The sequence below is a fragment of the Squalius cephalus genome (assembly GCF_949319135.1).
Source record: "Squalius cephalus genome assembly, chromosome: 5".
Lineage (NCBI taxonomy): Eukaryota > Metazoa > Chordata > Actinopteri > Cypriniformes > Leuciscidae > Squalius > Squalius cephalus.
In genome coordinates, this window is record NC_137126.1 from 6,950,425 (window position 1) to 6,963,879 (window position 13,455).

General features: G+C 36.5%; 1 protein-coding gene across 1 annotated transcript; it reads left to right on the forward strand.

Annotated features, from left to right (window-relative positions):
• The first annotated feature begins 99 nt into the window (after window positions 1-99).
• LOC307159459 (RWD domain-containing protein 2B-like) lies at window positions 100-9,438 on the forward strand. Its single transcript, XM_079872855.1, has 5 exons — window positions 100-637; window positions 1,828-2,089; window positions 2,180-2,247; window positions 5,974-6,339; window positions 7,845-9,438. The coding sequence occupies exons 2-5, from the start codon at window positions 1,895-1,897 to the stop codon at window positions 8,083-8,085; spliced, it is 870 nt and encodes a 289-aa protein (XP_079728981.1). The 5' UTR covers window positions 100-637; window positions 1,828-1,894; the 3' UTR covers window positions 8,086-9,438.
• The last annotated feature ends 4,017 nt before the right edge of the window (window positions 9,439-13,455 follow it).

Below are 13,455 nucleotides of genomic sequence, written 5' to 3' on the forward strand. Positions count from 1 at the left end.
CTATTTTATATATTGATTTTGTTTTAAATATTGTCAGCAAAAACGTCCCGAGATTTACACACAAAAAAAGCCAATACTCTTATTTTGAAACTATCCTGAATCCAAATGCAGGCATTTAAAATGGGAGTATCACTCTGGGAGTGACCGTAGTAGCATTTAGGATACCTATGGGTGGAGGGGAATGCTGGTGAATAATATGTTTAAGATTCAGACAAATGTGGGAACAGGAGATTGGAATTCAGTATTAAAAGAAGGGATGAATCAATAATTGCAAGTCAGTAGAGGACTGAATGACAATTTTGACAAAAAAAAACATCCTGCAGGGGAATTTAAATTCAATGAACAAGAAACAGCTGAGCACAAATTAATATAATATCGTTAGGAAATTTACTGGCTACAAATATGCCAAAATCCTTAAGAAATATGGAGTTTGGGGATTCTTAAAAAACATTAGGAGTCGAATGGTGGCGGTAATGCACCTAAAAGGTCTGCCAACCGCCAATAAAAAGAAAAGAAGAAGGAGTGAGCTGAATTCTGAACATTGGACGGCATCAAGAAGCTGGGCGAATATGCGAACTTTTCCCTGTGAGTTGTCCACAGGATAAATCACGAAGGACCGTGACTGGTGCCGAAAAAGGTATGGATAAAGCAGCTGTGTCCGTTTTGGAACTTCGGACACTTTTCTACTTCACGAGATGAATGAAGTAGATCAGATTCAGTATTTTTAACCCTAACCCTAACTTTTCATTAAATACTTCGCGTAATACAACGCCGCATGTAAAAAAAAGAAAAGAAAGAAAAAACAGTTCAACATATGATATATACCTATATTTAAATACAAATACCGAGAAGTCTATATTTTTTTATCATATTTATGACAGAACATTACATAAGTTATAAAACAATTGATGTGTGAGCAGTAGTGCAACTGTGGCAACAAGTCAGCTGCCTAAAGCTGTTAAATCCACGAATAAGAAGAATAACAAATATATGTGAGCAAACTGCTGGTTTTGGGCACTGGATCTAAAGACAGAAGCCAACCTGCCGCAGTATTTCAAACACTAAAAACAGCAGGACATTCTAATAAGCTTAATGTGAAAAATTAATAACGTGCAACCTAATTTTAAAATATGAAATTAAATATTAGAGCTGCTCAATTATGGGTATTGAGAATCACGATTTTTGTTTGTTTAATTAAAATAGAGATCACGATCTCTCTCGTTATACAAAATAACATGTTCTGATAAATGTTAATTGCAGTCTATTTTTTTTTTTTAAATTATTCAATTAGATATTGTTTTTATAAATCGGTTTGAATGAATGATTCAATGACTCACTCGTAAAGACTAACGTTACACTTGTTTCAATCAGCGTTTTTGAACGAATATCTTGAATGAATGATTCAATGACAAAAAATAATAATAATAATAATAATTAAGTCACTTGTCGCCACCTACGGGTGTAATGGTGTAATTGTTACATTCTTTTTTTTTAAGAAAGTGAAAGTGCCGTGATTTGTACCAAGGGATTTCTACTGTCACTGTCTTGATGCATTTTAGGCATTTTCTTTATAATAGTTTTCTATGGAAAAGCTTCATATTCTGGGTGCATCGGTTTGTCTGTATAATGCATCATCTATAAGATAATGAATTTGGTCTTTTAATATCACTGTTTTAGTATATTAGTACTTAGTACAAAACTGGTGAAAATAACTGGCCTTTCAAGGTGGGGAAATTCTATTAGTGTGTGATCTCGCGTGAAAATTATGCTTGCATCCATTCTAACCACTAATTCTATTTTTATTTTATTTTTATATGGTCTTGGCAGAAGTGTGTGATTGTGAGCAAATATTCTGCAAGTACACTGGATTTGAGTTGATACAAATGTTGGAAATATGACTTGCTCAGAGGAAGCAGAGGCACAATTTGCAGAGATAGAGCTGCTGTTAAGCATGTTTCCAAGTGAAGAAGAGTTACAAGTGGATGAGCTCTCCCATGCAGAGCTCAGGGCTTATGTGGAGGGCTCAGCTCATGCTCCCCCCAGTTCCAGACCACAATTCAACATCAAGCTGAAGGTGGAGAACCTTGCAGTAAGTGTGGGAAACACATTCAAATGCACTCTTTATCATTTCATTTTAATTTGATCATTTAATTTCTATGTCTATCTTTTTTTCTGATAGGTGAGCATTACATTGTTGTGCACCTACCCAGCTGACTACCCGAAAGTGTTGCCAGATATTACTGTCAGGTATTTAAATATTTTGAGTTTCCAATTAATATTTTTCATAAGATGTTTTTATTATTGATTCATACTTGAATACTCACTGACAGTTCCTATTGGACTTTCTATGATAATTTGATAATAGTCCTGAAGGATTCTAGTGGGATCAAACCTAGACAGCAACATAGTGTCGGCCCACATCTGGTACGTCTGGAATCCATGTGTACCAGATGTGGGCCGGACCTAGGCCGACACTATACCCTCTGGGAATAAGTGTTCAAAAGTGAAATAAATTAGTACTGAATTAAACTTAAATCGGTAACACTTTACAATAAGGTTTCATTAGATAACATTAGCTAACTACATTAGTTAACATGAACTAATGATGAACTGCACTTCTACAGCATTTATTAATCTTTGTTAATGTTAATTTCAACATTTATTAATACATTATTAAAATCTAAAGTTGTATTTGTTTACATTAGTTAATGCACTGTGAAGTTACATTAACAAACAATGAACAGTTGCATCTTTATTAACTAAGGTTAATAGAATTGAATTCAATTTTAGTTCAAATTTGCAAAAAACGATTTTCTTTAAATTTCTTTTGATGTCTTCCGGTAATATTTTGTCCAATTGGGAATAATAATAGCCATCTGGGTACATAAAGAGTTTTGAAAATCCCTTTGATTGATTTTAACAATTACGTTTTCAAGGTTTAAAATGTGCTTGAATTTTGAACATCATCCTTGTAAATGCTTGATACTTTTTTTCTTAGAACGTCCAGTGTGATTTTAAAAAAGAAATGAATTAATGAATAATATGACCTTTAAATGACCTGGATTCGCTGTGCATTGTGAGTCTCATTACTTTGATGTCGTGCAAGCACACGTAGAAGTACTTATGATAAGAGCAAGAACATGTATGAGTAAAAACCATAGACTGTAAAAAAATATGGACGTAGTGTCTGTGACGTCACCCGTAGGTTTTTGAAGCCTAAAGTGGGCGTAGCCGACCGTCGCCATCTTGGCAGAGCGTCACTCCCAAATTTATTTATTTTTACAGTCAGACAATTAGCTGAGGTAACATGACGGCTAACAGACAGCAGACAAACGGCTAATGATGACTAATGACCACTGCAGCAGGAATCCACCTGTCACTCAAAAGTGGACACCATTAATTATGCAGAAATTTAAGGCTTAATATAATTTACACGGATGAGTTATAAAAAAAATTCACCCCCCTCACAGTTTTGTCATGAAGGGCAAAATTATCTGTATAGACTAAAGCCACTTTTTGCTCCAGGCTGTAAACATGTTTTTTTCTGCTGTAAAGTTGGGCATTTTAACATGGGGGAGATGAAGATTTGACTCACTTCTGCAGCCAGCCTCAAGCGGCCAGTTGATGAATTGCCATTTAATTCACTTTCGTGTTGGTTTCAAGAGAGAGACAGGGAGGTTTAATTTATCGTTAATGTAAACCGTGTTCGGATTGATCAGTCGTATTGATTTCATTCCGATTTAACCAAAAGGTGTCCATGTAAACTTAGCTAGTGTTGTCGTGCAAATGAATGGCCAGAGCGCATTAAACGTTTTCTGTTTTCAGTTAAAGAGGATATTTCACTGCGGGAAAGATGAATGTGTATTTAAATTGGGTAATTTATGTAGTAATAAACAAAAAACAAGGAACTCCCGCACACTATCCGTACTTGCAAAAAAGTATCAAAAAATCTTTATTAGCAACGTTTCGGTCTCCGAACGCCGCTGGCAAAACCAGCAATGCAGTTTTGAGAGGTGGCGCCCCGACAAATCTCGCGAGAATCACGACTTGCTTTACGGCACAACGTCACATACATCAACAACAAATGAAGCAGCCTCTATGGAAGACGCTGGCACGCATTTCAGATGTGAATCATGGCAGAGTCAACGAAGATGACGAAGAAAGCGCGGTCGGAAGAGTGCAGAGACGGCTCTGCGTGAGTGGTATTTACGACAGTAATGTTAAACACAAGTACTCCACAGCGACTATAGGGGTCACTGTTTGAGAAAAACGGAAACTGCATAGTGTGCCTTTAATAACTAATGATCTTTGCAATGGAAGTGAATCAATCAAAAACTAACTTTAGCTGGACTAACTTTTTTCAAGAGCTGCTGTAAAGCCAAAACAATCTGTTACTTTAATTTCCTATTATCACTGTAAAGCTGCTTTGAAACAATCTATATATAAATGAAGGTGACTTGACTTGACTTGACTGACACTGTAAAATCTTTAGTACACTCATTTGCTTTGCAATGCATTCTGAAATGGGTTGATGAATATATGTGTGTGATTTTCTTTTGCTGTCATATCATTAAATTACTTTTTATTAAAGAAAAATATACAAAAGAATAAATAATAGCAATAGCCTTTGTTTTACTGTAGCTAATGCAGTAATGCATAGTTCATTTTATTTTAGAATAAGAAACAAATCTGTATGGGTTCGTGGAACGATTGGTTGGAATTATATTCATAGCAAAATGTATGTGTATGCTGCTTAAATATAGTAACAGATGCTGTTTTCTGCAAGTGTTTTTTCTCCTCTGACACTCACCAAACAGATTCAGTATTCCTCAAAATGAACAAAAATGCACAATAGAATACAATTACAGAATTGTATGCAAACATGCAATGATTTAATACATAAAACATACTTTTAATTATTTACTTTTCCATAAAAGTATTTTTATGGAATCATTACTTTTACATAAAACAACTCCGGTCAATTTTAACATTGAGCTCATTTTTTTGTAAATTTGGAGTGCTGTCAATACAGAGAACAACGACAAAAATCGGTGTTGCCTACACCGAGTTATTCTATTTTTAAAATTTGCACCCTGTTGACTTCAATGGGGCAAGTACTAAACCTGCTTTTAGCCTCTTAACATCCTTGATGTGTCATTACAAGTGCACAGAAAATGTGAGTGATTGAACACGTGTTCAAAATGTGAGTGAACACGAGTGAGTCTGACTGCAGTAGATGTGAAAGAAATGTATAAAAATGATGTTATTTAAGCCAGCGCAAATACCTTTGTTTACATCCTGTTTTTCGGTTGAAGTCCAAAGTAGTCGATTGCCGAGTTCACGCGCGTGATCATAGGTATTAAACCTATGCGTGTGAACTCTGCAATCGACTACTTTGGACTTCAACCGAAAAACAGGATGTAAACAAAGGTATTTGCGCTGGCTTAAATAACATCATTTTTATACATTTCTTTCACATCTACTGCAGTCAGACTCACTCGTGTTCACTCAGAAGGAATCACTCACATTTTCTGTGCACTTGTAATGACACATCAAGGATGTTAAGAGGCTAAAAGCAGGTTTAGTACTTGCCCCATTGAAGTCAACAGGGTGCAAATTTTAAAAATAGAATAACTCTGTGTAGGCAACACCGATTTTTGTCGTTGTTCTCTGTATTGACAGCACTCCAAATGTACAAAAAAATGAGCTCAATGTTAAAATTGACCGGAGTTCTCCTTTAATCTACCAGTGTCTTTGCTGATGATTTAATCAGACAAATCACCACAAATGACTTTACTTTAGTGCTTGAATTTCACTCAAAAATCTGTACGGACGCTGAGTCCCCCCAGGGCCGGATTTGAGGAACCCTGATAAAATGTATCTGAATTCCCATTAGGATCAAAGTTATTATAAATATTTCAAATGGATTCCTTCTGGATTTTTACTAGGATAATAATTTTTTGCCCTTTTCAGGTGTTCTGAGCTCACTAGATCCCAGCAGATGCTGCTTCACTCCAACCTCAACACCTACCTGTCTGAAAACTGCAGTGGTGATGTGTGTATTCTGTCTGCTGTGCAGTGGATCAATGAAAATGCACAAGGATATATCAGTAAAAGTGCTCCTGTCCACGATCCCAAGAAGGAAAATGTTTCAATGCAGTCAAAAGAGACCTTCACTAGACTCTGGATCTACAGCCATCATATCTACAATAAGATGAAGAGGAAGAACATTCTGGAATGGGCAAAGGAGCTGACCCTTTCTGGGTTCAGTATGCCGGGAAAGCCTGGTATTGTGTGTGTGGAGGGTCTGCAGTCTGCTTGTGATGAGTTCTGGGCCAGGTATGAATTGAAATCTAAACCAAATCAATAGGGTCTACTCTTACTCTTTTGTGAACATGCCTTTTGAGTGTAAACTCAAAATACCAAAGATGAGTTTAATACCTAATTTAATATAGGTTTTGTTTGTGTGCCTGTGTGTGTTTGACTATACTTGTTAGGTCCAAAATAAGGATCTTATTTATTATGTTAGGGGCCTGTGTGTGTATGTGTTTCAAATGGAAGCTTGTTTCCGCCACAAAATAATAATTGCGAAGATAATTGCGACTTTTTATCTCACAATTGCGAGTTTACATCTCACAATTCTGACTTTATTTCTCAGAATTGCGAGATATAAAGTCAGAATTGCGTGAAATAAAGTCGCAATTGCGTGTTATAAAGTCAGAATTGCGAGATATAAAGTAAGAATTGCATGTTATAAAGTCAGAATTCTGACTTTTTCTCGCAATTGCGACTTTATATCACTCAATTCTGACATCTTTTCTCAGAATTGTGAGATATAAAGTCCAATTCTAAGGAAAAAAAAGACGGACTTTTTTTTTTTTTTTTTTTTACCTCAGAATAGTTTATATCTCCCAATTCGGACTTTATAACACGCAATTGCGACTTTATATCATGCAATTCTGACTTTATATCTCCCAATTGCGACTTTATTTCTCAGAATTGCGACTTTATATCTCGCAATTGCGACTTTATTTCCCAGAATTGCGACTTTATATCTCGCAATTGCGACTTTATTTCCCAGAATTGCGACTTTATATCTCGCAATTGCGACTTTATTTCCCAGAATTGCGACTTTATATCTCCCAATTGCGACTTTATTTCTCAGAATTGCAACTTTATAACACGCAATTCTGACTTTATATCTCGCAATTGCGACTTTATTTCTCAGAATTGCGACTTTATTTCTCACAATTCTGACTTCATATCTCGCAATTGTGAGAAAAAGTCACAATTCTGACTTGATCTATCGCAATTGTGAGAAAAAAAGTCGCTATTATTATTTATTTATTATTCATTGGCGGAAACAAGCTTCCATAGTTTCATGGCTGTTTAGATGATTATAAAACATTTCTTGAACTTAGACATATGTTTAAGTGCTTAAATTTGCTAATATAATTTTGAAAACCCCTGATAGGCGATCTCCCAAATTCATATAGAGTAGATTAACTTTTAATTTTGATGGTTTAATGTTCTCTGCAACTAATAATTGACCATACTTTATGGTTGACACAAACAATTTTAATTAAATTTTCAAATTGTTTTTAATTATTATATTATATTATATTATATTATATTAAACTAAAAGTCAGAAGGAGATTTTTTTTTATGTTTTGAAAGAAGTCCCTTATGTTCACCAAGGCTGTATTTATTTGATAAAAAAACAGTAATATTTGTGAATGAAATATTACAATTTAAAATAACTTTAAATCTATTTTAAAATATATATTCCTGTGATGGCAAAACGGATTTTTATTATTGGTGCATTTTTTTAAATATATTTTCAGGGTGAAAGTTTTAACATGGAAAAGAATTATGATTCGTCACAGAGAGGATGTCCCTTTGGAAAACAGCTCGACAGAGGAGAGAACTGACTCCCTTCGCAAGTTCACTGGATTTCATGAAGCCATTTTTGACCCTCACGGGACTAGAGGAAACCATATGGACCTTGGACAGCTTTATCAGTTCCTTAATGACAAAGGATGTGCTGATATCTTTCAAATGTACTTTGGGATTGAGGGGAGATAATAGTTTGTCTGTGTCTGTTTGTGTGCACATCATTTCTATTTTTGCCTTATTTTTAAGCTAAATATTGAAAACATTACAAATTTTAAAACAGGAAACCAATTTTATAGTAAAGGCAATTAAATGTGCAATCCAAACTTATTAGTAGGGTTGTAGTTCTGCATCACTGTCTAAACGGATGCACCTGTGTCATCAATCCTCAAATTTCTTATCTTCATAAAGATGGTTTATTTCACTGTGCTGTCTTTGGAATTTTTTCTTTCAGCAACTCACTTCAAATGTAGTTTATCTTCCTTTTATGGAACACAATGTTGTTCCGACAGTGTTTTTTCTCTTGGTGCATTAGTGCCTGCCCACTTTTTCAGTGGTGTTGGTTCTGGAAGTATTTTTTCCATTCATTTTTCCCTTTTTTAAGTTTTTAAGTTTCTGTTAAAGTATTATAAGCAATGAACCAAACCAACCAGCTATGATGTGAATCATAACATCACAAACTTTGATTTAAAGCAAAAAAGTTTTTGAAAATTAGACAAAAATGTAAAGGTACAAGACCGTGTGCTTAACAGCTTTAGTGAGGAAAGAACTACAATCCCACGAAGCATTATGAACAAATATTTAAGTAATTTGAGGGCATAGGGTGACTGACTAACATTCATTTTTCATTTTGATCTGATTACATCATTCATAGTGCTTCATGGGAGTGAGCAGAGCTAAAGAGCTCTTTAGGCGTGTTCTGCTTGTCGCGGCTCTCTGATTGGTGGAATTATCTGTACAGAAATCACCCTGAAATTATGGGTAATGTAGTTTTTCCACCACAAAATCCGCTGTTAAACACGGTCATTTTAGAAATAATTATTTTAGAGACCAGTTGCAATAAATTGTGATCACCATCCTGGACACGTGAGACGCATATGAGTGTATGTAAAAGGCGAGCCACCCACGGAGACAATTTGATTGTTGAACTTTGATCTTGAATTCATCGAAACTGGTATGAGAAATCTTTTCCTTTTTGTTTTTGGACAAACAGGACTGAGACTTTGTTTTTGCATATTTTTCCTCGAGCTTTGAACGGAGAGGCATTGATTCTGAACTGAACGATTCTAAAGAGTCAACAAATCTTTTGATCTGAGTCATTTGATTCTGAACTGACATTAACTGAATCAATTCAGTGAATCTTGAATATTTGATTCATTTGGCTGAAAAGAGTGTTACATTTTGAAGGGAAAGAGTGATTTGAGTTATTGAGTTTGTAATATTTTGTTTTGAGAACATTGTTTATTGTTTCCTTCAATTTTATTGGGTTATAAACAAACTGAGTCTGTTGAGTTTTCCAAGAAGTTTTATTTTATTAATTCATTTTCGTACAAAGTATATGACATTTGTTCTAAATTGAGTTGATTTGTTTGAGTTGATGAGTCCAACTTCCTGAAATTTCACAAAGAGAGTTGATTATAAGCATTTGTCATACATTGTATGTTGTTAAATGACAGTATTGAGATGTACATACTCCAGACAAATTGCAATTAAGAAATTCTTCAATGAATGCAAGATTCCAACCAGTAAACAAAGTTCCTGGTTTTCACCTACCTGGTGTGTTGTTTCCCTCTCTCCAGTAGCCGCTCCTTACCTTCTGATTAGTTGGCCCATATCGAACCATATTGAACCCTATACAAGTCTGACACATCAGAACTGACACGTGTTACATTTGGCTTGCCAAATATTAGATCTCTTTCTACTAAAGCACTTATTAATTGTTAATGATATGATCACAGATCACAACCTAGATGTGCTCAGTTTGAGAGCTAATGTGTACCTGAGTGCTGCCTAATTTACTGCTCCACTCATATATGCATCTCTCTGCACCTCCTGCTACCTTACACTGGCAGGCGCCCTACTGTCCTCACTCGAGGCACGCAGGCGTAGACACCCATTAATGAAGACATGCCAATTACTATAAGCAGGCAGTCACAGACCCTGACCCATCAACACTGTACATACCAGAATGAGTTTTATGCGTATCGAACGCCCTTATGACACAATATGACACAGCAGTTTTGACTCTCCAGTCAAAAGATTCCTCAAGGAAATTAATTATAAAGAAACAAGCAACCACTGTATTCTGAAGGCATATTGTTATACTCTATTATACAGCGAGTATTTGTTGTAAATTAGTTGTGTAAAAATGGTAGCTTGAATGCTGGAGACAGGCTATTTCTGTCATTTAGAGATTTTTTTTTTATTGTATGTGTAATAAATTCAGACTCAGATTATGTAAAAAATAAAGTTGAACTGAAAATACAGCAAAATAATAATTCAAATGAGTTGTGTAAAACTGGAATAATTAGCAAATGAACAAAATGGTCGAAAAACTGATAGAGAAGTTAACAAGACTGACTTTGTTCTGCCTTGATTCATTCTTCATTTTCACAATAGCAATTTTACAAAAAGGCAATAGAGTTAAAATAATTCATTTTTACATTATGACTGTCTGCAATCTCCTGGAGGGTTATAAAATGGAATACCACATCTTCTAATGGTAATTTCCCATTGAGGAAAGTTGTACCATGTGCAAGTTGAAACATTTTGTTTAGGGTTGTATGTCTTCCATTTTAATTTGTTATTCATAGAATTTCATGTATATCACTTTTTTTATACATATAATTTCTTATAAAGGTATCTGCCACTATCAGGTAACCCAGCTTTATTTCAAATTTGGCGTTTGGACTTTGTCTGCAGGTGAATCACATGCTGATTATTTGGGCTTCAAATATTAAATGGAGGGCCTTATAGTGTAACTCTACTTTGAAATGTCACTTACCTGTTATTACTTACCTGGTGAAACTGGTAAAACGAGAGGCTTAATATCTCTAGAACTGAAGCATAATAGGAATGGTTAATGTTTCCAAATGATCACGTTTCCCTGATAAAACAACACGTGTTTATTTTCAGAAACATTTTGTTTTTAATGTGGCACACAGGTGTATATATAAATTGGCTGGAACTTCTTTGGCAACTGTGGCATGAACCTCTGCACCATAGGCGCCGATTTATGTTTTCCTCCGTGGGTGCTCATGGGCGCACACCCTTTAAAAAAAAAAAAAAAAATTAGTCAAAAAATGTTTGCATTTCAGAACCTTAGGAAATGGACAGCGGCCGACACGAACACACACACACCTATTTACTTGATAATAAAGCCGTAAAGTAGGCTATCTTTCAACTCAGGACAGCGCCACTTATCACAAATACAGACAGGATTGGAGATGAAAAGTTTAACTAACACGTAACCGCGATCAGCTTCGTGGGAAATTAAGAATCAATGTCACACAAGTCCACACAGTAAAACTTAGATTTGTTGACTCACCATTGTGGTTAATTCTTCAGGAGGAACGTGTCTCTGCGTACAGCAGTGCGCTTGATGAAATTATCAGCGATGATGTCCAGGTCCTGCTGTCGAGCCACTTCTTTGTGAGAGTTCATTATAACGATGTGATTTAGTCAGGCTTGCCCCATTGTTGACCGTGGCGCATCCCAGAAAATGACCTCTCTGAGCAGCAAGATGTTACAGGGACAGTCAGAGCCAGTTTCAAAAGCTTTGTGACTTCTGGTAGTAACGTTCTCAAGTGCTCGCCTCCATCTCCTTTCATGAAGTCATATACATCTTGAAAAGTTGCAAGATGAACACCTTTCTGTTTTGCCAAGTCCAAACACATGTCTCAATGCAATGTCAGCCTGCTTCCATCCATATCATCCCCATAGAACTGAATAATGTCTTTACAGTCGGCCTTCCCGGTTACAAAATCTTCTACATCTTGCATGTGTTTGAATACAGAAGATGCTAAGATGCAGAGATGCTGATGCTGTATCCATGACCTCAAAGTACTGCTGTCGGTACATTGCCTCTGGTGTTTGAAAACTGTGTGCCGCACCTCCACTGCCCAATCGCCGGGGGATTCTTCTTAGTCTGGGCACATTTGGGCTATCCAAGTCAAGGTCACGCGCTTCTGCTGTAGTATTTTTCCAAAATTCTTGGAATCCTTCACGAAGACACTTTATGTCTTCTCTCAGTGTGTCAATCAACTGCCTAGTTTTCTGTCGGTGCAGCTGGCTGTTTTGAAGTGCAACATTGACTGTTTCCATGCGAGAGAAGAATTTCAGCATGAGTTTCAAGGAGAAAAAGGTGCTAAATTTTAGCAGGTGCGTTAGAAGACTGTTTGCTTTCCCTCCTGCCTCTCCCCTTTCTTTTCAGACAGGTCCTCCAGAAATTCCAGCAGCACACTGTAGTTGGATGCAATGGATTGTAACGAGGCTGTTTTCAAGGTCCATCTGGTAGGGCACAGAGGTCTAAGAGATGAAGCGTTGTCGTCTTGAAACTCCTGGAACCAGACCAGTCGCTTTGGTGAATTTCTGATGAGCATGACCAGGTCACATATATTTGTCAAAAAGTTGCGACATGCAGGAATGTTTTCGGAGACATCATGCACAACCAAATTCACAACATTTGCGGTGCAATGGATGTACTGTGCTCGAGGCTCCAGCGCCTGCATGCGAGCCTGCAGACCTGTTTGAATACCGGACACATTTGATGCGCCGTCATAGCACTGTCCTCTGCATTTATTGACTGGCAGGGCGAATCTCATCAGAACGTCTTTTAAAAGCTGAAAAAGTGTGTCTGCTGTTGTTTTTGATGTCTCATAAAATCCTAAGAAACGTTCTTCTGGCTCCAGATTTTCAGTCATATAACGTAAGCAAACAGACACTTGTTCTTTGACCGTAATATCGGTTGTCTCATCCATAATTACAGAGAAAACCCCAGCAGACTGTACTTCTCCAATTAGCTTTCTCAAGACATCATGAGTCATTATTTCAATCATCTCGTTTAGGATGTCATGAGAGAGCCACTTGTTCTCCTGACGAGCCAACCATGACTTTAACTCTGGGATATCTTTAGCATGCACATATAGCATCTGCATAAAATTGGACTCTTGGTCAATTTTTCCTCTAATGGCCACTCCCTGACAGGAAAGAAATTGGAGAGTAGAAAGAATAGCCAGCAAAGCGATTCTGGCATCAGCCATCTGCCTCTGTTTACCAGCAGAGAGCAAAGCAGCAACATTAACACCTGCATTAGTAGTTGCCATAATGTGCGATGCAGTGCGATGCAAATTGCCCTTTTCATGTGCTCTAAATCGTTCGAGTGCTTTAGCCCAGCTCGAAAAACCATCTTGAATGAAAGCTTTTAAAGATTCTTGGTCGTGGGTTGATGATGGAAGAGGGACATTCATGTTTTTAGCTGTAGTGCAGATGTTACTTTGTTTTTTGTGGAGTCATAAGCTATCCAGGGGAATTTTCCTTTCCAACTAGCCTGGTATGTCCTTC

Coding starts and splice junctions, on each gene's coding strand:
- LOC307159459 (XM_079872855.1), top strand. CDS start 1,895: ATGACTTGCTCAGAGGAAGCAGAGGCACAATTTGCAGAGATAGAGCTG. Junction 2,090..2,179: donor TGAAGGTGGAGAACCTTGCA/GTAAGTGTGGGA, acceptor TTTTTCTGATAG/GTGAGCATTACATTGTTGTG. Junction 2,248..5,973: donor TTGCCAGATATTACTGTCAG/GTATTTAAATAT, acceptor TGCCCTTTTCAG/GTGTTCTGAGCTCACTAGAT.